The sequence below is a fragment of the Myotis yumanensis genome, unplaced genomic scaffold (assembly GCF_028538775.1).
Source record: "Myotis yumanensis isolate MYYU_CA2020_CCGP unplaced genomic scaffold, mMyoYum1.0.hap1 SCAF_2, whole genome shotgun sequence".
Lineage (NCBI taxonomy): Eukaryota > Metazoa > Chordata > Mammalia > Chiroptera > Vespertilionidae > Myotis > Myotis yumanensis.
In genome coordinates, this window is record NW_027223753.1 from 37696115 (window position 1) to 37716993 (window position 20879).

At 36.9% G+C, this 20879-nt stretch overlaps 1 protein-coding gene across 10 annotated transcripts in view; it reads right to left on the bottom strand.

The window, feature by feature from the left end:
* Positions 1-20879, bottom strand: part of IFT25 (intraflagellar transport 25) — a 51212-nt gene that overhangs the window by 26320 nt on the left and 4013 nt on the right. For 5 of the 10 annotated variants that reach the window (XM_070405183.1, XM_070405186.1, XM_070405177.1 and 2 more), the window contains exons 2-7: positions 18367-18398; positions 17894-17964; positions 17083-17195; positions 11661-11767; positions 9982-10050; positions 5966-6009 (exon numbers count right to left, since the gene is read on the bottom strand). In XM_070405183.1, the coding sequence (XP_070261284.1) occupies positions 5966-6009; positions 9982-10050; positions 11661-11767; positions 17083-17180 (318 nt within the window). In that variant the 5' untranslated portion in view covers positions 17181-17195; positions 17894-17964; positions 18367-18398. The other 5 variants (XM_070405178.1, XM_070405180.1, XM_070405179.1 and 2 more) reach the window with 3 other exon arrangements.

The following is a 20879-nucleotide window of genomic DNA, read 5'->3' on the forward strand; positions in this document are numbered from 1 at the left end:
AACTTTGATGCACTCTGTTACATACTATTTTTTAGAAGGCATGAGGGTCAAGCTACCAAGAGCTCTTGGAACATCACCTAGAAGGTGAAGCCCCCAAAGGAAGCCTTGCACAGAGGGACATTCCTGAAATAGGATTCACAACTGTGACACTCTAAAAAAAAGTCTGTAAATGAGTGACAGACACCATAACTTTCATTTGTATCTTTCTCTGCCTTTCTTTAGTACATGGTTAAAAAGTTATTATACCTTTACTTTAAAAAATTTTTTTAAATCTTATTTTTTTAAAATATATTTTTATTGATTTCAGAGAGGAAGGGAGAGGGAGAGACAGAGAGAGAGAAACATCAATGATGAGAGAGAATAATCGATTGGCTGCCTTCTACATGCCCGCACTGGGGATCAAGCCCGCAACCTGGGCATGTGCACTGACCGGGAATCGAACTATGACCTCTTGGTTCATAGGTCAATACTCAACCATTGAGCCAGGCAATTCGTTTTTTATTTTAGAGAGAGAGGAAGGGAGCGGGAGGGAGAGAGAAACATGGATCAGTTGCCTCCTGCACAAGCCCTGACCAGCATCGAACCCGCAACCTTCCAGTATACAGGACATCGCTCCAACCAACTGAGCCAGGGCAGACCTTTACTTTTTTAATACAGCCTTCTAAATAAAAATGTCTTGGTTATTTAACTTCATGTAAGACACTGTGATAGGCACAGGGCCATAGTAAGTGATCAAAAAATGTATATTATTAGCAGCTTTATTAAAAACTCCTTGAGGATTATACAGTATAAAGAGATACAGACATGCAAAAAACCCGAACAATGTTCATTTATTCAGTCAAAAAATATTTATTGAAAATCTACTACCTGCACTGTTCTGAACCCTGAGAATATAGTCATGAACAAAAGCAACGAAACTCCTGTGGAATTTATATTCTAGTGAGGGAGAGAGATAATAAACACAATATACATCATAGGTTTAGGAAAAAAATAGTGCTAAGAGGGCCATCCCTAAAATAATATGGGAGCCTAGGGCAATTCAATCAACTGAGCCCCCTACCCAATATATTCACACTTGAAAAGAGGCTGGCCCTAGCTGGTTTGGCTCAGTGAATAGAGCGTCAGCCTGTGGACTTGAAAGGTCACGGGTTCGATTCTGGTCAAGGGCACATGCCCGGGTTGCGGGTTCAATCCCCAGTAGGGGGTGTGCAGGAGGCAGCTGATCAATGATTCTCTCCCATCATTGATATTTCTCTCTCTCACCCTCTCCCTTCCTCTCTGAAATCAATAAAAATATATTTTTAAAAAGAAAAACAATGGCATGCAGTTATTGGAGCTCTTACCTCTCTCTTTGCATGTAGAGCAGATCCCCCTTCCTTAATTAATTAACATTTTTCATGACCCTGACTTAAAGACCCAGGGAAGAGATGATATTGCAGTACACACATCTAAAGGCCATCTGGTGGCCGAATTTCTTCTTCTAATTCTTTTTCTTTTTCTAACATAATTTTACAGAGAAGGAGAGAGCGATAGAGAGATATAAACATCTATCTTCTCAGGCTGCCTCCTGCATGCTCCCCCATCACCCACTGGGGATAGAGCCCGCTAGCTGGCATATGTCCTAACCAGGAATCGAACCAGTGACTTCTTGATTCATAGGCTGAAGCTTAACCACTGAGCCACTCCAGGTTAGAATCCCTTCTTGCCCAGTTGAGGTCAGTCTTTGTTCTATTAAGGTCTTCAACTGGTTGATTGGTTGAGGCCCACATTGTAGAGAGCAATCTGCTTTACTCAAAGTCCTCCCATTTAAGTGTTAATCTCATCCAGAAACACCCACACAGAAACATCCAGAATAATGTCTAAGCTAATATCTGACCACTGTGGTCCAGTTAATATGACACATAAAATTAACTATCACAAATATATTTCAGTAAAACTGTGTTGTGGGTCCAATTGTTTCTCCAAAAAGACATGTTCAAGTCCTCTCTCCCCAGTACCTGTGAATGTGACCTTTCTGGAGAAAGGGTCATTGCAGATGTAATTATTTAAGATGAAGTCACTCTGGAGTAGGGTGGGCCTGTAATTCAATATGCTTGATATCCTTATAAAAAGATAAACACACACACAGAAACAGATATGCACAGAGGAAAGATGACGTGAAGACAGAAAGAATGCCATATGATGACAGAGACAGAGATCGGAACTATGGTGCCATAAGCCAAGGAATGCCAAAGATTGCAAGCAATACCAGAAGCTAAGAGAAAGGTAAGAACAAACCCTGCCAATACTTTGATTTCCGACTTCTAGCCTTCAGAACCGTGAGAGAATAAATTTCTATTGTTTAAGCCATCAGGTTTGCAGAACTTTATTACAGCAACCTTAAGAAACTAATACAGACTACACAGACAAAATATGATCTCATATCATTTCTTTCCTGTGTGTTTATCAAGTTGTAATAAAGTTAGGTTCATTTCTATTTGTTGTCAATGTTTTATAATTGCTTTTTTATTTTAATTTTTGGCTATATTAGTTATTTATGTTTACAAAGTCAACCTATATAATAAAGTATAGCTCTCCCCCAATCTGTTCCATCCTGTTCCTTTACCACCCAAAATACTTACAAAAAATAATATCAATAATGGCTGTCTCTGGAAAGTAAGATTATGTATTTCCTAACTCTTCTCTGAGGATTTCAAATCAGGACCAAATAAAATGAAAAGAAAAAGAATAAAGTGATTTGTCCTGCAGGGCCCAGCTCAAGTTCCGTGACCTCAGTGAAACCTGCCCATAAGTACTTTCTCTTTTTCTGAACATATACATAGTTTACTGACTATACTGCTCACTTAATTCTTTGCATCAATCAATCAATCAATAAATTTAAAAATTAATGCACTGAGATAGGAAGGGCACCTTATTGATGCTGTGGGGAATACAACGTATTACCAATTCAGTTTTCATGTACAGCCACTTCCTTGATTAAGATATATATTAAAGGAAAAGCTTTCTTATATCCTCCATGGTGGCCATTATTGCTGACCGATCATACCAAGTTCCTTTGTACAAAATATTAAAGAGAAAATAAAAACTGAAACAGGTTGATGCAAATCCCTTAAATAAAGTACATCAGTGGCAACTTTATTTTAAAATAAATACATTGTTAAGAAACATACAAAAGCATTTTGTTATAATTATTATGAAAGATTTGAGACTGCTATTCCCTCTGCAGAAATGCTATACACAGATGCAAAATGATCAAAGGCTGATGTAATAATGAATCTCAAGTAAGTGGCATGGCCATCATTTGCCTGTAGGGGAAAAATCAATAAGAATGCTCTTAGCAGTTCTAATTAACTGTTAAGCAGTTAGCAGAAAAAAGAGTATAGTCTAAATATATAACAATTTACAAGATAATATTCAGAAAAGAAGCCAGCCACATATAACAGTACAGTCGTTCTAGTGTGTATTAGCTAAATAACAGCCTTGGTTTGATGTAAAATGGTTGATGGAGCTAAAAATTACAACTGTATACTTCTTTTCTTTTAAAAAAAATATTTTTATTGATTTCAGAGAGGGAGGGAGAGGGAGAGAGAGAAACATCAATGATGAGAGAGAATCATTCATCGGCTGCTTCCTACATGCCCCACACGGGAGATCAAGCCCGCAACCCGGGCATGTGCCCTGACCGGGAATCGAACTGTGACCTCCTGGTTCATAGGTTGATGCTCAACCACTGAGCTACACTGGCCAGGCTACAACTGTAAATTTCTGATCAATTTTTTCAAAGTGTTTTTCTAAAGTATTTTTCATAACAAAACATTTCTTTTGGTTAAAGATGCCTCAGAATATGATACCCTGAAACATTACTATACTTTTACATTTATATAATTTTTCAGGAAAGCAATTTGGCAATATATTAAAAAGCTATAAATATGTCTTTATCTTTCAATCTAGTAATTTCATTCTCTGAAATCTAATCTTGTGAAATAATTAAAAAGGTGAAGATTGTGGTAGTGGGAACATGCATAAGATGTTCCTTGTAGTAGTACTTATAATGACAGAGGGAGGAAAAGGAAATTAGTTAGCATTTGCCTATTTGCATATGTTTAATCTTAAAATTATGAAGCTTGTATATAGTAAGTTTTAAAAATGATACAAAATTGTTCATACATTACTATTATAACTATATGTAAAGCACATGGTTGATAACTAGAAGAAAATAGATACAGAAAAAGCTGTTATGACAGGGTGATAAAATGATGAGTGATATTCAGCCTCCCAACCCCCTTATTATTTTCCAAATGTTCTATAATGATGTGAGCTTCTCTGATCCTTAGAGGGTCCTGAAACAAAATATTCAGCAGAGACTTACTAATCATAACCTGTTGGTAAAGATGGATAAAAATAGGAAGATAAAATTCAGTCTAATTGTTTTTCAACTCCCCCTGCCCCCCAACTCACCTTCCCAATCATTGGGCATATTTGGGTGGTAAAGAAAAGAATTAATAGGATTCAAAAACATCCTGTAGACTCTTTTGAAGTACAGATTTCATAGCAGCTCCCAACAAGTTGTGAAAAAGGAAATTTAATGGACAAGGTACCACTTTAACTATCATTTCAAGAAACCTTAATTAAACAAACACTGCCACCTTTAAAAACACACACACACACATTGCCTTTGGCCAGATGGCTCAGTTGTTTGGAGCGTCGTACATACACCAAAGGTTGTGGGTTTGATTTTAGGTCAGGGGGTTCGATCCTTGGTTGGGGTGCATATGGGAAGCAACCAATCGATGTTTCTCTCTCTTTCTCTTCCTTTATCTCTAAAAATCAATAAAAAAACAACAACACAAATCCTTGGGAGAAGATAAAACACACAAACACATATTCACTTTTTCCACGTTTTTGTGTTTGTCTAAACCCAGAGCCTGACAAACTGGCAGGAACAGAGAAACTCCTGATGCGGCAGTACTTCCTCATCAATGGGCATTCGTTCCACTTGACAAGCAAAGCTCAATGGAATGCTGTCGACAAATGCTTGTTTCCACCCCATCTCTCTTTGGTTTATTTGTTGCTGATCCTATGCTCCAGTTCCCCTTATCTGAATCTCCCTTGTCCTTTCATGCATAAATTAACATCCAGCTTTGGCATCTCAACCTTTTATGATTCCTACTCTAAAAGGCCTACAGAATCAAATGAAAGAAAGCAAAGCAAGTAAATACTTCCAATTTAAAAAATGAACACAGTTAAAACAAAAACAAGTGAATTCTGGCCCTAGCTGGTATGGCTCAGTGGATACAGTGTCAGCCTGCGGACTGAAGGATCCTAGGTTCAATACCTGTCAAGGGCACATGTTTGGGTTGCGGGCTTGATCCCCAGTGGGGGATGTGCAGGAGGCAGCCAATCAATGATTTTCTCTCATCATTGATGTTTCTATCTCTCTTTCCCTCTTCCTTCCTCTCTGAAACCAATAAAGATACATTTTTTTTAAAAGTGAATAATTCATGCCCTAGCTGGTTTCGCTCAGTGGATAGAGCGTCAGCCTGCAGACAGAAGGGTCCCAGGTTCGATTCCAGTCAAGGGCACATGCCTGAGTTGTGGGCTCGATCCCCAGTAGGGGGCGTGCAGGAGGCAGCCAATCAAAGATTCTCTCTCATCACTGATGTTTCTATCTCTCTCTCCCTCTCTCTTCCTCTCTGAAACCAATAAAAAATATATTTTTAAAAAAGTGAATAATTCTGTTTTATTCTTGCTGTAATCCTGTCTATGATAGATAAAAGCCTAATTTATAAATGCTACCTTTAGACTATAATATTATTGAGAATAATCTCTGTTTATTGATTAAGTACAGAACCTATACTATCATGAGAGTATTTATTAACTTTATTACTATAGAAATAGGTTTAAAATTTAAACATATTGTGCTGGCTAAAGATGATATTTATCTCTACAGAGTATATTTACTTACCATAATTTCTTCATTTTGAAGCTGCCCCTCTGTGTGTACTAGATCTAAAACATAAATTTAACAGAAATGAGTTAGGGCTTAAAAGACATGAGGATAGCTACTGAAATTTATGTTCAGCAAAACATATGTGGTAAACTATAGTTAAACCAGATTTACCAGTGTTTTGGGGTTAAAATTTAATATACAGATAGAAATATTTGATATAAAAGATATGAAAAATAAACTGCTTATGAGCTAGAAAGTATCTCTAGTGAGTAAAAACATAAGGCAATCCAAATGTAAATCATAGTAAAGAAATATAAAGTAAGGAATTGATAAACTGTGAAAATCCCTTTTAAGGATCAAGCTACTAACAGCAATTGCAGGCCTGAAAGGAGGCATTTTATTGTTCCCATGGGCAACAACTAAAGCTCAGTTTCTCACAATAAATTTTTACTATAATGCAGAATTATGCTACCCTTGAATCGATCTTTTCTGGTATCCAACTTTAGAAAATCTTTACTCATATAATTTTAGGACAGATTAATTTATTTGGTCATAAGATAATCATATCAAACATTATTTTGGAACCATGAAGTATTTAATTGATATAATAAAAATATTAAGATTATTTAGAAATTAATTTTATTTGTATTAAAATAGTGTACATAATTTTAAAAGGCACATAGTATACAAAGGGAAATCTCTGGGAAGTAAGATTATGTATTGCTTTCTATTTCTTAACCTTTCTCTGGGGCAATGAAAAATAGTAATCCCCTGCTTGTCCTCTCCTTAATCCTACCGTCCTGCTCCCTCCAGGTAAATGTTTTCAACTCTTAAAGCTATTTTTCCTGAAATTATATTGTTTATATTTCTTTTCTTGACTTAACAATTTTTTACTGACTTTATATTATGATGGGTGAAAATTTAAACTAATATCCTCTTCCTCCTCCTCTGGCAACTTTCCCCTCCTGTCATCCTCTCAATTTTGAAATCAGTATTTGATGGCAAAATTAGTCTCTATACATGTTATTTGCTGCTGAAATAAATAACAAATTATGATCACATTTTCTCATTTAACTCCTCCTTGACCAGAAGTTAATAATAACCTCTTATTTCATTTGCTTAGTTTTTTAAATTATGAAACATTGGACATTTTCAAACAAACATAAAAGAAGACAGAACATAACTCCTATATATAACTCATCATTTAGATTTTACATTTACTAATATTTTTCCATACTTGATTTCATTTTTTTGCTAAAATTTTTAAAGCAAGTCTAATACATCATGATATTCCACTTCCAAATATTCGATTATACATCTCTAAATAATGATATTTTCTTATATAACCACAATACCATTATTATACTAACATTTAAAATAATGCTTTATTATCATATGGTACTCAGTCTATATGCAAATTTCCCCACTGATGCAAAAATGTCTTTTTATAGTTGATTTATTGAAATCAGAATTCTCTCTTTTAAACTTGAACTGCTTTCCCTCCCACATACACATTTTTCCTCCATGCCATTGACTTATCGAAGAGACCAGATCAATTGTCCTGTAGAATGCCCCGTATTTTATCATCTTGCCTTCTCATGGTTTCATTTAATTTGCTTCTCTATCCTGCATGTTTCCTATAGCTTGGAAATTAAAGCTAAAGGCTTGATTACATTCAGGGTTTGAGGTCTTCATCACATGTCTGGTGATCTTTGGCTGTCTTTTGTTATTTATGAATACATCATTTGAAAACTATGTGCATGAGCCAGGCTTGTTGACTAGTGGAGCTCAATAGGGTGACCAGGAATGAGCTAGTCTTTGTCAACATCCATAGATCTTTCTGGGGCCATTCAGTTTCTCCAAAGATGAATTCTCCCATCTCCTGGCTGGGGCTATATTCTTGGTTGCTGTCATAAACAGCAGAGCATAGGAGGAGTTCCACTATTCAATATGCAGGCTTCCACCTAAATTCCTGTTTTCAACTGCATGTCTCATGAAATGTCTCTACTATGCCTGGTCTCCCTGGGTTCTGAGCCTCAACATTTAATGTTCCTTGGGGAGGATACAATCATTCCTTGCAGGTGGTTTATGGGAGGAAGGAGTGGTCACCTGGCTTTTGGGGTAGGAGAAGGTACCTAGGGTCCAACTACTTTGTATATGGATGTTCAACTAATGACCCCTCTTTTATGGCTCATGCCTCACTCACATTTTCTATGTTACCATTTCCCTTCAAGTTCTAGAAGTTTTTGGGGTTCTGTTAGGCAAATTGGCTTGCTTCTCATTAATTTTCTCTTTGGCAGGCATTTAGGTTATAACTTATTCCATTCAACTATAGAAGTTCTCCATCAGCATCTTCTCTTCCATAACATATCCTATCTAATAAAAGACAAACAGGGTAATTGACCGTACCTTTGCTACGCTTCCCATGGGCTAATCAGGGTGATATGCAAATTAACTGCCAAGAAAGATGGCGGTTAATTTGCATAGGTAGGCGCAATGATGGGAGGTGAAAGGGGAAGGACGGAAGAACGGTGATCGGAAACCCAGGCGGCAGGCAAGAGCTGGAGAACCGGAGCGCCTTTGCCGGCCCCCCAGTCGGTGATCGTGATCAGAAAGCCAGGCCGCAGGCAAGGCGGCACCCCCGGGACCCAGGAGCCACCTTGCCCGTGACCCGTGAGCCTGATCGCAAAGGCTTGGAGGCGGCTCCGGCTGGAACAGACATAGACAGGGACAGGAGGCTGGCCTGTAGCCTCCGCAGCTGAGCGCAGGCCCGGAGAGGAGATGGCGGGCCTGCCTCCCGCAGAAGCAGCGCGGGTCCCTTCCACCTCCCACGGAATCTGCACGAGTTCCTCCATGCTCCAGCAGAAGTGGCGTGACTCCCTCCCACCTCCCACGGAATCAGCGCGGCTCCCTCCTGCCTCTGGTGGAAGCAGTGCAGCTCCGGGCGGTGCATTGCGGTTCCTGCCAGCTCCTGCGGAAGCAGTGGGCAGCCCACTGCACAATATTGTGCAATGGGCTACTAGTATATATATATATTTAATATATTTTTATTGATTTCAGAGAGGAAGGGAGAGGAAGAGATAGAAACATCAATGATGAGAGAGAATCATTGACTGGCTGTCTCCTGCACGCCCCCTATTGGGAATCAGGCCTGCAACCTGGGCATGTGCCCTTGACCAGATTCAAACCCAGGATCCTTCAATCTGCAGGCCGATGCTCTATCCACTGAGCCAAACCAGCTAAGGCTCTTTCATAATATATATTGATCTCTCACATCTGCTTTGGTCTCCTAGTTTTTTGTTTGTTTATTTTTTGTCATTCTAGGTTTATGCCTCCTTTTATTCCTTTACTATTATTTGCATGTTATTTTGTGAAGGAATGGAGATAGACACATGAAGGCAATATGTATTTAACTAGAGGCTACCAATTCTGCTGGAAAGACAAAACTAATATTTATTGTTTGTCTAGCATATACCAGATATTTTGTTCATGAAAACCATAAGTGGGCCCTAACCGGTTTGGCTCAGTGGATAGGGCATCAGCCTGCGGACTCAAGGGTCCCAGGTTCGATTCCGGTCAAGGGCATGTAGCTTGGTTGCGGGCACATCCCCAGTAGGGAGTGTGCAGGAGGCAGCTGATCGATGTTCCTCTCTCATTGATGTTTCTAACTCTCTATCCTCTCCCTTCCTCTCTATAAAAAATCAATAAAATATATTTTAAAAAAAACAAAAAACAAACAAACAAACAAAAAAAACCATAAGTGGTAAAAACCATAAAAACCATAGGTATCATCTCCATTTTTCAGATAAGGATTCACAAACTCAGAAAAATTAAGTAACATGTTAACAGTTACATACCCAGTAAGTAAAGAAGCAGTCTTGTATTGAAACCTGGGTCTTTCTAGGCTCTAAATATGTCACAAGAATCATTCAGGTGATCATTTTTCATCTAACTGTAGATGAAGTACAGAATCAAAGGACAATTCTCCCCTCCATCATGCCCAGAACAACGCTGGTGAAACAAGCACATACCTCTTTCAATCCACTGCTCAAAACTGTCTGGCTCCTTAGATGTGCTCTTTTCAATTTGCAAGGTCCGTACTAACATCGTAAATAAACAAAACATATAAAGGATTAATTATCGAACTGATTCTTTGTTGTTGTTCCTATATTCCTTTTATCCTCTGAGACTGTCAGGCTTTGGTGGGAATGCACAAAGAACTGGGATTAGGAAGACCATCTTCTGAAAATCATTTACTCTTTTTCTATATGTCCCTATGGGGAAATGCAATCTTGTGTCACTATAATCTTACAAATATTTGCAAACATATAACACAGCTTTGGAGCCTTTTTGAATTTGGTATCATCCAGATTTTTTTGTATATTGGTATTAATAGTAGTAATAGCATTAGTAGTCTTGGGCATACGTCTTTACCTTTAAGGAGAACCTACTATGAGTCAGGTATATTTACCTCATTTACTCTTTACTATAACCTTATGAAAAAAGTAATATTAACCTACTTTACTGATAAGGAAACAAGCTTAGAGAAATTGGGCAACTTAGAGAAGTCAGGCAAAGTGTTCAATGATAAAGAATTAGTAAGTGCCAGAACTAAAATTCAAACGTTTGGTCTGTCTGACTCCAGAGCCTCTACAATTAATGACAGGAGAAAGACTTAACAGGAATGCAGTCATCTTCCTTCTGCACTGTTTTTTCTCCATCACCCCTAACCCAGTTCCAGCTACCCCAGATCCATTCTTCCCATTCTGTGTTCTGTGCCCTGGGGGGATAATCCCCATGGACTGCATCTCCGGGACTCACTTGCTCACTGGTTACGGGCCATCTGTGGCCAATGGGTGGCACTGAGAGGAAATTGGAGGGCAGTGGGAAAGTCAAATCAGGCTGTTTCTTTCTCCACTCCCTTCCTGCTTCAGTGCCGTGTCTTGACAGTGGTTGTGTTCCTTCATGATTACAACTCCTGCCAGGCAGGTCCTTATTTACAAGCTCCAACCTTTACTGGGCTCCAAAACCAAAACACTATTTCCTTCCCTGAGCTCAGGGGTGGCAATGGCATCCTGCTGTAGCCAGTTTCTGGGTGTCTCACATCCCTGGTTTAGTCTCTGGAGCCAGAACATAATTTTGTAAGTAGACCCATCAATAAAGTCTCTTCATTTGAACCATCTGGAGTGTATTCTGTTTCCTGCCATGATTCTGTCCGATATACTTTATCCTTACATAAACATAAAGACAGGATTAGGATGATATTCTAATGGGAGATTCTCCTTCTAAATCCATCAGAAAATGTCATTTTTAATGTAAGAATCAAAATTATCCAATGCAAATAATCAGGGTTATCAGATTTCCAGAAAGAATTTAACAGAGAACCCCAAGCCAAACAATCTGTAATAAATATGTCAAGAAATCTAGCGTTCTGGCAAGCTGGCTTCTTATGTTCATAATAGGCTCTTTTGCCAAAGACTTTCACATAGTAAATTGCATGGAAATTATTATTTGCTTTGGAAGGGTTTCAAATTTGCAGTTTCATAGAATCTAACTGTAATCAAGGCAGTTAACCCATACACCCAACTCTCCTACCCAGCAATAAAGCTGGATTCCATACTGCATAGAAAAATTTTGCTAAAAATTTGTATGTGTCCTCTGCCTATGGAAAAATTAAAAGATGATGAAAATTAATGTATGAATTGCTTACCAAAGCAACTTTGGATTACAAGCCTTTCAATTCTTACATGTTTGTGAAAACAAATAATGAACTCTTGGGGAAACATTCCTGTGGTGGTCCAAAATGTTTCTGGGTTCCTATTGTTAATTAAAAAAAGAGAGAGAGAGAGAAAAATAGCCAAATAAAAATTAAACATTCACAACATTCTAGTGAATAAGTATTCAAAAAAAAAAAAGACCTATGGATTCTTGCAATCCCTTTCTAACTACTCATTCTGCCTTTAATTTCTCCCTACTTTTAATAATTCTTTACTACTACCAGATATATTATTTAAAAACATAGAATTTATGTCACTCTTGTCTAAAGCCTCCAGTGGCCTCTTGTTGCCTATAAATCTAAATGCCTAACTATGTTATCTTATGACTCTAAATAACAATCTGGTCTTCCATCATTAAAGTATCATATCCTCGTCCTTCATGCTATCATCTCCCATTACTATAGTCACACTGGGCCAGTTAAAATCCAGCAAACACATCATGCAGGCTCATGATCCTGTACCTTAATACATATGTAATAAATTCCACAGTACAGTGTTTTGTTTTTCCCCATTAAGTGGTCAGTTGTCTTTCAAAAAACTTAAAATAAAAAGGTTGCTTTTTCATATTATCCAAATATTTACCATTTCCAATGAACTTAATTTCTTCCTGTGGGTATGAATTTCTTTTTTTGAAATTTTATTTATTGATTGGGGGGCGGGGGGAGAGAAGAGAGACAGAGAGAGAGAGAGAGAGAGAGAGATTTATTTTTCCACTTATTTATGCATTCATTGGTTCCTTCTTGTATGTGCCCTGAGGAGAGATTGAAACTGCAACCTTGGCACTCTAACCAACTGAGCTACTTGGCCAGGGCTGGTTTGAATTTCCATCTAGTATTATATCACTTCAACCTATAGAACTTCCTTTAGCATTTCCTGTGATGCAGGTCTACTTGTGTTGAATAAAATGTCTTTATTCTATCTTCATTTTTGAAGGATATTTTAGTTAGATATAGAATTCTGGATAGACAGGCTTTGGGGGGAGGTGGAATGTTTGTCTTTTTTTCAGTCTTAAAAAATACTGTTCCATTGTCACCTGGATTTCACTGTTTGTAATGCAAAGTCAGCTGTCACTGTTACTATTGTTTCCCTATATTTAATGTATTATTTCCTCCAGCTATTTAACATTTATTTTATTTTTTTAAAATATATTTTATTGATTTTTTACAGAGAGGAAGGGAGAGAGATAGAGAGTTAGAAACATCAATGGGAGAGAAACATCGATCAGCTGCCTCCTGCACACCTCCTACTGGGGATGTGCCTGCAACCAAGGTACATGCCCTTGACTGGAATCGAACCTGGGACCTTTCAGTCTGCAGGCCGACGCTCTATCCACTGAGCCAAACCAGCTAGGGCAACATTTTTTTATTTTTTAGCAGATTATTATATGGTCCCTAATTTTTTAAATTGACTTTTAGAGAGAGAGGAAGGGAGAGGGATAGAGAGATAGAAACATTGATGAGAAACATCCTGCATGCCCCCAACTGGGGATTGAGCCCACAACCTGGGCATGTACCCTGACCAGGAAGTGAACAAGTGACCTCTTGGTTCATGGGTCGAAGCTCAACCACTGAGCCAAAGTGGCTGGGCTGGTCCCTCTGTTTTTACCCTGCTTGGGGTTTTCTGAGTTTCCTGGATCTATAAGTTGGTATTTTTAAATAAGATTGGGGAAATGTGGCCAAAAAGTATAAACAACCCAAATATCCATCAGCTGATAAATGAATACATAAAATGTGCTATATACATACAATAGAATATTATTTGGAAATAAAAATGAAACACTGATATGAACTGCAACATGGGTAAACCTTGAAAACAGCAACTGAAAAAAGCAAAAGACTGCATATGTGTAATTCCATTTATATGAAATATCTGAATAGGTAAATCTACAGAAACAGAAAGTAGGACTGGTGAGGATAAGGAAAATATGGGGTGACTATAATGGATTGCAAGGTTTCTTTTTGGGGTGATAAAATGTTCTAAAACTGTGCAGATGGTTGCATAACTCCGGGAATATACTGGAAGCCACTGAATTGTACACTTTAAATGGGTGAATTGCATGGCATGTGAATAATATGTCAATAAAGCTGTTATAAAAAGAAGGAGCAGAAGCAGCAGAAGCAGCAGCAGCAGCAGCAGGTGCAGCAACTGGGTTTCCTAACTCACGATTCTGGGTTTTTAATATTATGCTTAATATTTCACAATTTTTAAAATTTACATTTATATGGTTTTAACTATTATTTATTTAAATAAATTAAATGACTTTTAATTGCCCTGTGTTTTTTTCTTGGGTGCTTTTAATGAACACAACCAATATAACATCAAATAGTATGTGCAGACATGGATTTTAAAATGACATACAACTGAATCCTCATATTTATTGAAGTCATAAAAATTGTTTTAAATAAGGCTTTATAGATAATGACTGTTTAGTATCTATTTTCTCACATGATTTTTTTTCACAACTCTGAGGTAGTTAGGAAAGGTGGTATTATCCACATTTTTCAGACCAGGAAATTGAGGCTCAAAGAGTAACACATATAGTTCACTTACCCAGGAATTTTAACTGTCACTCTAGTATTCTTTTATAGTATTCAAAAAAAAAAAACACACTAATTCTCTTTATCTTCTTTTTCTCTTTTTTTTAACCATCTTTGTTTAAAATTTAAATTCTTTATTGTTAAAAGTATTACATGTCTCCTTTTCCCCCCATTGATCTCTCCCCAGCTGCTCCCGCTCCCTAGCACATGTCCCTGCCCCACTAGTCTTCTTTTTCTCTTAATTCACTTTTTCTAGTGCAGAATTTTTTTCTCCTTTTTCATTAATATATTAAATGCCACATAAAAGAAGTAGAGTTAAGAGTAAGTAGAAATATAATCACTTTCTTTAATTCCTATTTCTGGGAAATGGAGAGTTGGGAGCACTGTTCAGTTGAGGCAAATTTATAGCACTGTTTTCTCCAAATAATTCTATGGTTATTTTCATTTAAATAAACCAATTTATGAGCAGAGAATAATTTTTTTAAATATTATAGTGTGTTAAGAACTTTATTTTTATTAATTTATTTTTTATAATATATTTTATTGATTTTTTACAGAGAGGAAGGGAGAGGGATAGAGAGTTAGAAACATCGATGAGAGAGAAACATCGATCAGCTGCCTCCTGCACTCTCCCTACTGGGTATGTGCCTGCAACCAAGGTACATGCCCTTGACCAGAATCGGAATCAAACCTGGGACCCTTGAGTCCGCAGGCCGACGCTCTATCCACTGAGCCAAACCGGTTAGGGCAAGAATAATTTTTAATATCTGTTAATAAAGTCTAATTGTATTTGTTGGACATGAATACAGATTAAAAGTCTCCAATGTACTCTGTTCAGTTACCAGGTCAGTAACTACTTTTATGTAGTTTTTTTGTACTAAAGGTTTTGTCTAATAAAAAGAATATGATATCTGTAGTCATTCATTAATATGAACTGATATGATGGAAAGATCTCTATTTCTGGCAAACAACTTAAGGCAGATCTGTATACATCTATGTATTCTCACAGCAGTTCCCACATTAATTTCTCTACTCCAAGGCAGAGTGGGATAAATTATTATGGCCCGAATTTTAGGAAGTAAAAAACTAAGAAGGATTAAGATGCACAGGCAAAAAGCAGATATTAAATTTTTGATGCACACCTTAAGTCTGAGTTATAGTATAGTACAAAGAACCCCAAACTAGGAGTTAGAAGACATGAGTGTTAATCTTGATTCTTGGTTATCTGTGTGATGTTGAGCAAGTCATTTTATCTCTGATCATTCTTTTCATCATCTTTACAATGAGGTTGAAAATAATTTTTTTTTGCTTCTTATTTCCCAAATTTACAGTGTGTGTCAAATAACATAGAGTCTATGAAACAATAAAGTCCCATGCAAATTAAAAGTAACATATGCACATATGTGTATGTATGTACATGTATACATGTATGCTTAAATACTCAGCTACTCTCCGATATTAGTTAAGTTTTACTAATAATTGATGGTCTAATTCAGTAAAGCTACTCAACAAATATTGTAAGACACTATGGAGTTAAAGATGAACAAGTCATAGTCTCTGACTTTTAAGAATTCACAATTAAGAAACAAAATTAAACAAATAATTATAAAGGAATAAATAAGGTAATAGGGTAACTACCAAATTCTACTGGAGTCCAACAAAAAAGGTAAATTCATCCTCCTTGAGGGAAAGGGAGAAATGTCAGAAAGAAGGTAACAACTAGGCTTAAAAAAAGAGGATGAGTTGCTTATATTTACTCAGATACATGGGCTTCACAACAGAACCCAAAGAACCACAAGATCTGTATTATAATTGGCTCTGCCTTCAATAGTTCAAAACAGTACTTGACCTCTTTAGGCCTGTCTTACCATGAGTCTAAAATGAAAGTTTAGATAAGATGAACTCTTAAGTCCTTCTAGCTCTAAAATTACATTATTCTATTAGTGAAACTCTGGTCATTGTACAAATACCAAGAAAGAGAACTCAAGAGGGTGATAAAATAGCCAGAGTTCTTCCATTATCTACTTTTTCTTGGAATTTAAAAGTCTGAGAATGATATTCATCTTTACCTAGAATAAGCTCTAGCATGGTAACGAGTGAAAATTGGAATAATATTAAGAGGCCAAGAGCCAAACAATGCAGCTAGATAGCAGATAGTGAGTGAAGCATTCAGTTTAGCAAAGATGTTGCTTTGACTAATATGGAAATAGGCAGTGCATAGAAAGTTACAGTGTTTATATTCCTATTTACTAAGAAAAACTTGAAATAAAACCATAACCAGGTATTAAAATGTACACTTCCATAAAATGAGGTGGTTGTTGTTGTTTGAGGTTTTAACTACTTTTAAAAAATATATATATTTTATTGATTTTTACAGAGAGGAAGGGAGAGGGATAGAAAGTTAGAAACATCAATGAGAGAAACATCGATCAGCTGCCTCCTGCACACTCCCTACTGGGTATGTGCCCGCAACCAAGGCACATGCCCCCAACCGGAATCGAACCTGGGACCCTTGAGTCCACAGGCCGACGCTCCATCCACTGAGCCAAACCGGCCAGGGCTAAACTACTTTTTAAAATACTATTTGTAAAGGCCAGTTTAGGAATTTTCAAGAAAAGGATCAAAACCTAAACATATACAACTGAATTAATTTCAAAAATGAGACCAAAGGTGGAAATTGTCAGATTATCTACTGCACCAAACGTTTATTAAACTATGTTTAACAGTGTTAGTTATTATAAAATACATAGTCCCAGTACTCAAGGGGTTCACTGACCTAATATCAAGACTTTAAGGAAGAACGAATAGTAACTCTTACCCATCAATTATATTTTCAGGGGGGTGTTTTTCATCACTCGATGTAGCTAAAATCACTTCCGTCCCTTCAGAGCTCAAACAGAGATCAACTTTTCTCATCTTAAACTGTTTAACCTGCAAATAAAACAATAACACAGGAATAACAAAAGCTACTTCTTGATTCTCTGCACTTTATCTGAGAAAAGGAAGAGAGAAAGCCTGTTGCCTAGCACACAGCTTAACAACCAAGCAATTCAACAAATGGGAAGGACGCTAACATGTTTATTTACATAAGTAAACTTCAGACCTCTCCCAGGAATAATCTGTAAAATATGAGTATTTCCACTATACTACCCCAGAAAACAAGTCCCTGACTATACTTACATAATTTTTCTGCTTCTAAAATTAAAAGCCCTCAATAATTATAGGAAAGTAGTTAAAAAGCTAAGGTGACCTAAGTGAATTGGTTAATTTCTTTAAGATTACTTAAATTATTATAATTCTGAAATTATTTTTAAAAACCTGGAGCATAAAAACAGATTCTTTGTGACTATTTATCAATACATTTATCAACTGAAATAGCAAGCAATATTATTTATATCTTAAACATCATCTTTTTTTTGAGTAGAAATGTAAGAGAGAAGACATCCTTTTACTTATTTTCAAATTCTAAATCACTCACTTGGGTCACGGACTTAAAGACATTTATGTTGTATGCTAACATTTTAAGTTTAATAGAAACATCCTGAAAAGATAGTATTGAGCTCTACTATGAACCCTGGTGGGTAAAACAGATAAGGAAGACAGAGACGATTCTGCTAGATCTCACTCACCCTCCTCCTTGATCTGGTGATGATAGGGCAAAAACTAATATATAGATGCAAAGTGGCTGGGAAAGCTGTATCTACAAAGAATTAAAAGAGTGTTTACAAACCTGAGGAAGACTTCCAATACCCTTTACACACTGATCCCAGTTTTTTTTAAAAAAGGAGACAATTACAAATAAACAAATGGCAAAGTACAGAGAATGTTATATATATTAAACAACTATGCATTACTGCCCTGAGGTAATAAATGTTAACATTTTTGCTATATCTACTTAAAAAAATTCTTTTTGAGAAATATGTAGCCCCTCACTGGCCCCATTCCCTTCATGGCCCAGAAGTAACAGCTATTCTAAAACTGATAAATATCCCTCCTAACTATATTTTATACTATTATCATACATATGTCTCCATAAACAATATGCACGATTCTTTGAAAACTTGGATGGTTCCTTTTGCTACCTTTTTTTTCAAATCCTCACCTGAGGAGTGAATATGTTTTTCCCATTGATTCCTAGAGAGAGTGGAACGGAGGGGAAAGAGAAAAACATCGATGTGAGAGAGACACATCAATAGCCTGCCTCTCCCAAGCGCCAGGGCCAGCATTGGGGATCCTGCCTTCAACCGAGGTACTTGCATGCCCTTGACCGGAATCAAACCCACCACCCTTCAATCTGTGGGGTGACACTGTAACCACTGAGAAAATTTGTCCAGGACAGAAAGACTCTCTTTATAGAAATAAAATTGCAGAAACTTAGAATCAGCATGTTTTTAAGTCAATAATTGATCAATTTGATCTCTAAATTATAACAATTTTCATTGCCATTAGCATTGTATGAGAGTTTCTGCTTCCTCAAAGTCTAACCATAATCTATGTGGTATTGTTAGACTTTTGGCTATAGTCAATCTCATTGGTATGAAATGGTATCTCAATAAGATTTCAATTTGTATTTCCATGATTATTAGTGAAGCTGAATACCATTATCATGTTTATGGGCCATTCAGGCCTCTTCTTCTGTTATTTGATTTTTCTTATCCTTGGCTCATTTTTCTATTGGATTGCTCTAAAAAAAAGTTTTTGTCCATTTCTTTTTTATTTGTAGGTATTTTTAAAATAAAATATTCAGGGTAGAAATCCATTATTATATGTTGTAAATATCTTCTACTCTGTGGTTTGATTTTTTTTTTTGTAACTTTGTTTTTTTTGTGTAGGAGTCTCCCCACCTCTCACACACACTTTCTTTTTTTGCTATTGAACTATAACATACATATAGTTATAGATACAAATCATAAGTATATAGCACAACAAATTTTCACAAGGTAAACACACCCCAGTAACCACTACCCAGGTAACTGCCACCCAGGTAAAGAACTAGAACATTATCAGCATTTAAGAAGCCCTCTTCATACCCTCTTTCAAGCACTCCTCCTCCTTCCTTTCTAAAGGTAAAGCATGGTCCTTATTTCTAACACCATAGATTAATTTTGCCTGAACTTTATATTCATGGAATCATACAGATTGTACTCTTTTGTATCTGGCTTCTTTCACTCATTATTAGGTTTTTGAGATTTATGCATGTGGTTGTGTGTAACTGAGTTGAAGTGTAACTAAGTAAAGTGCATCTTAACCCCCACCCTGTTTAACTCCTAATGAGATTTTTTTTTTTTAAATCAGTCCCTAAATAGAGCTTCAGAGGAAGTTGGTATGAACTGAAAAGCAAAAAATTTCTGTGATTTCAGGTACTTACATCTCAAAACCCTTATGAAGGAGGGACCTAATCTCACTCCCAAATATCTAAAATCAGAGGTAAACTGAAGTATTTAATTTTTTTAAAAATAGATTTTTATTGATTTCAGGGAGGGAGAGGGAGAGAGAGAAACATCAATGATAGCAGAGAATCACTGATCAGCTGCCTCCTGCATGCCGCCTGACTGGGGATCAAGCCCACAACCCTGGCATGTGCCCCTGACCAGAATCGAACCCAGGACCCTTAGTCTGCAGGCTGACACTCTATCTACTGACCCAAACCAGCCATGGCTAAACTGAACTATTTAAATAAAACTACAGCTGAAACCAATCCTAGCACAATCCCTAGGGGGACTGAAGTGATTTGCTCCTTATTCTAGCTCCCAGACAAAGAAAATAGTGTATTCTCTCGGGGAAGGGGGCTAACCTTATATAAAGAGATTAACCAAAGAATTTATATGCATATATGCATAACCCATGGACACAGACAATAGTACAGTGAAGGCCTGGGGAGGGGGCAAAATCAAGGTGGAGTGGCTCAATGGGGGGAAAAAAGGGGACATCTATAATACTTTCAGCAATAAAATTTTTTAAAAATTATATGCTGTGTCTATTCATTTAAACACAATGTCCAATATACAAAGTCATTTGAAGCGGATCTATAGATGACACAGGTGCTGGAATCAGCAGACATAGATAAAGATGACTGCTATATATCTGTTAGAGAATTTAGTGAAAATATGGGCAAATGGGTGAACAGAAAGGGAATTTTAGCAGAGAAACTGAAACAGGAATTCTAAAACTAAAAAGTACAATACTTGAAGTAAAAATTTTATTAGATGGGCTCAACATCAGATTGGACCCAGCATAAAAACGGGTCAGTGAACTTAAAGATGGGTCAATTGAAATGATCCAAAATGAAACACAGATATACAGTACATGAAAATAACAGAATAGAAAAGTATCAGAAACCTGAGAAACACTATCAAACTATCCTGAAATACATGTAATTGGAGTCCCAGAAGGAGAGGAGATAGAGAACAGTGTAGATCAGGGGTCCTCAAACTACGGCCCACAGGCCACATGCAAATACAAATATTGTATTTGTTCCCGTTTTGTTTTTTTTACTTCAAAATAAGATATGTGCAGTGTGCATAGGAATTTGTTCATAGTTTTTTTTAAACTACAGTCCAGCCCTCCAACAGTCTGAGGGACAGTGAACTGGCTCCCTGTTTAAAAAGTTTGAGG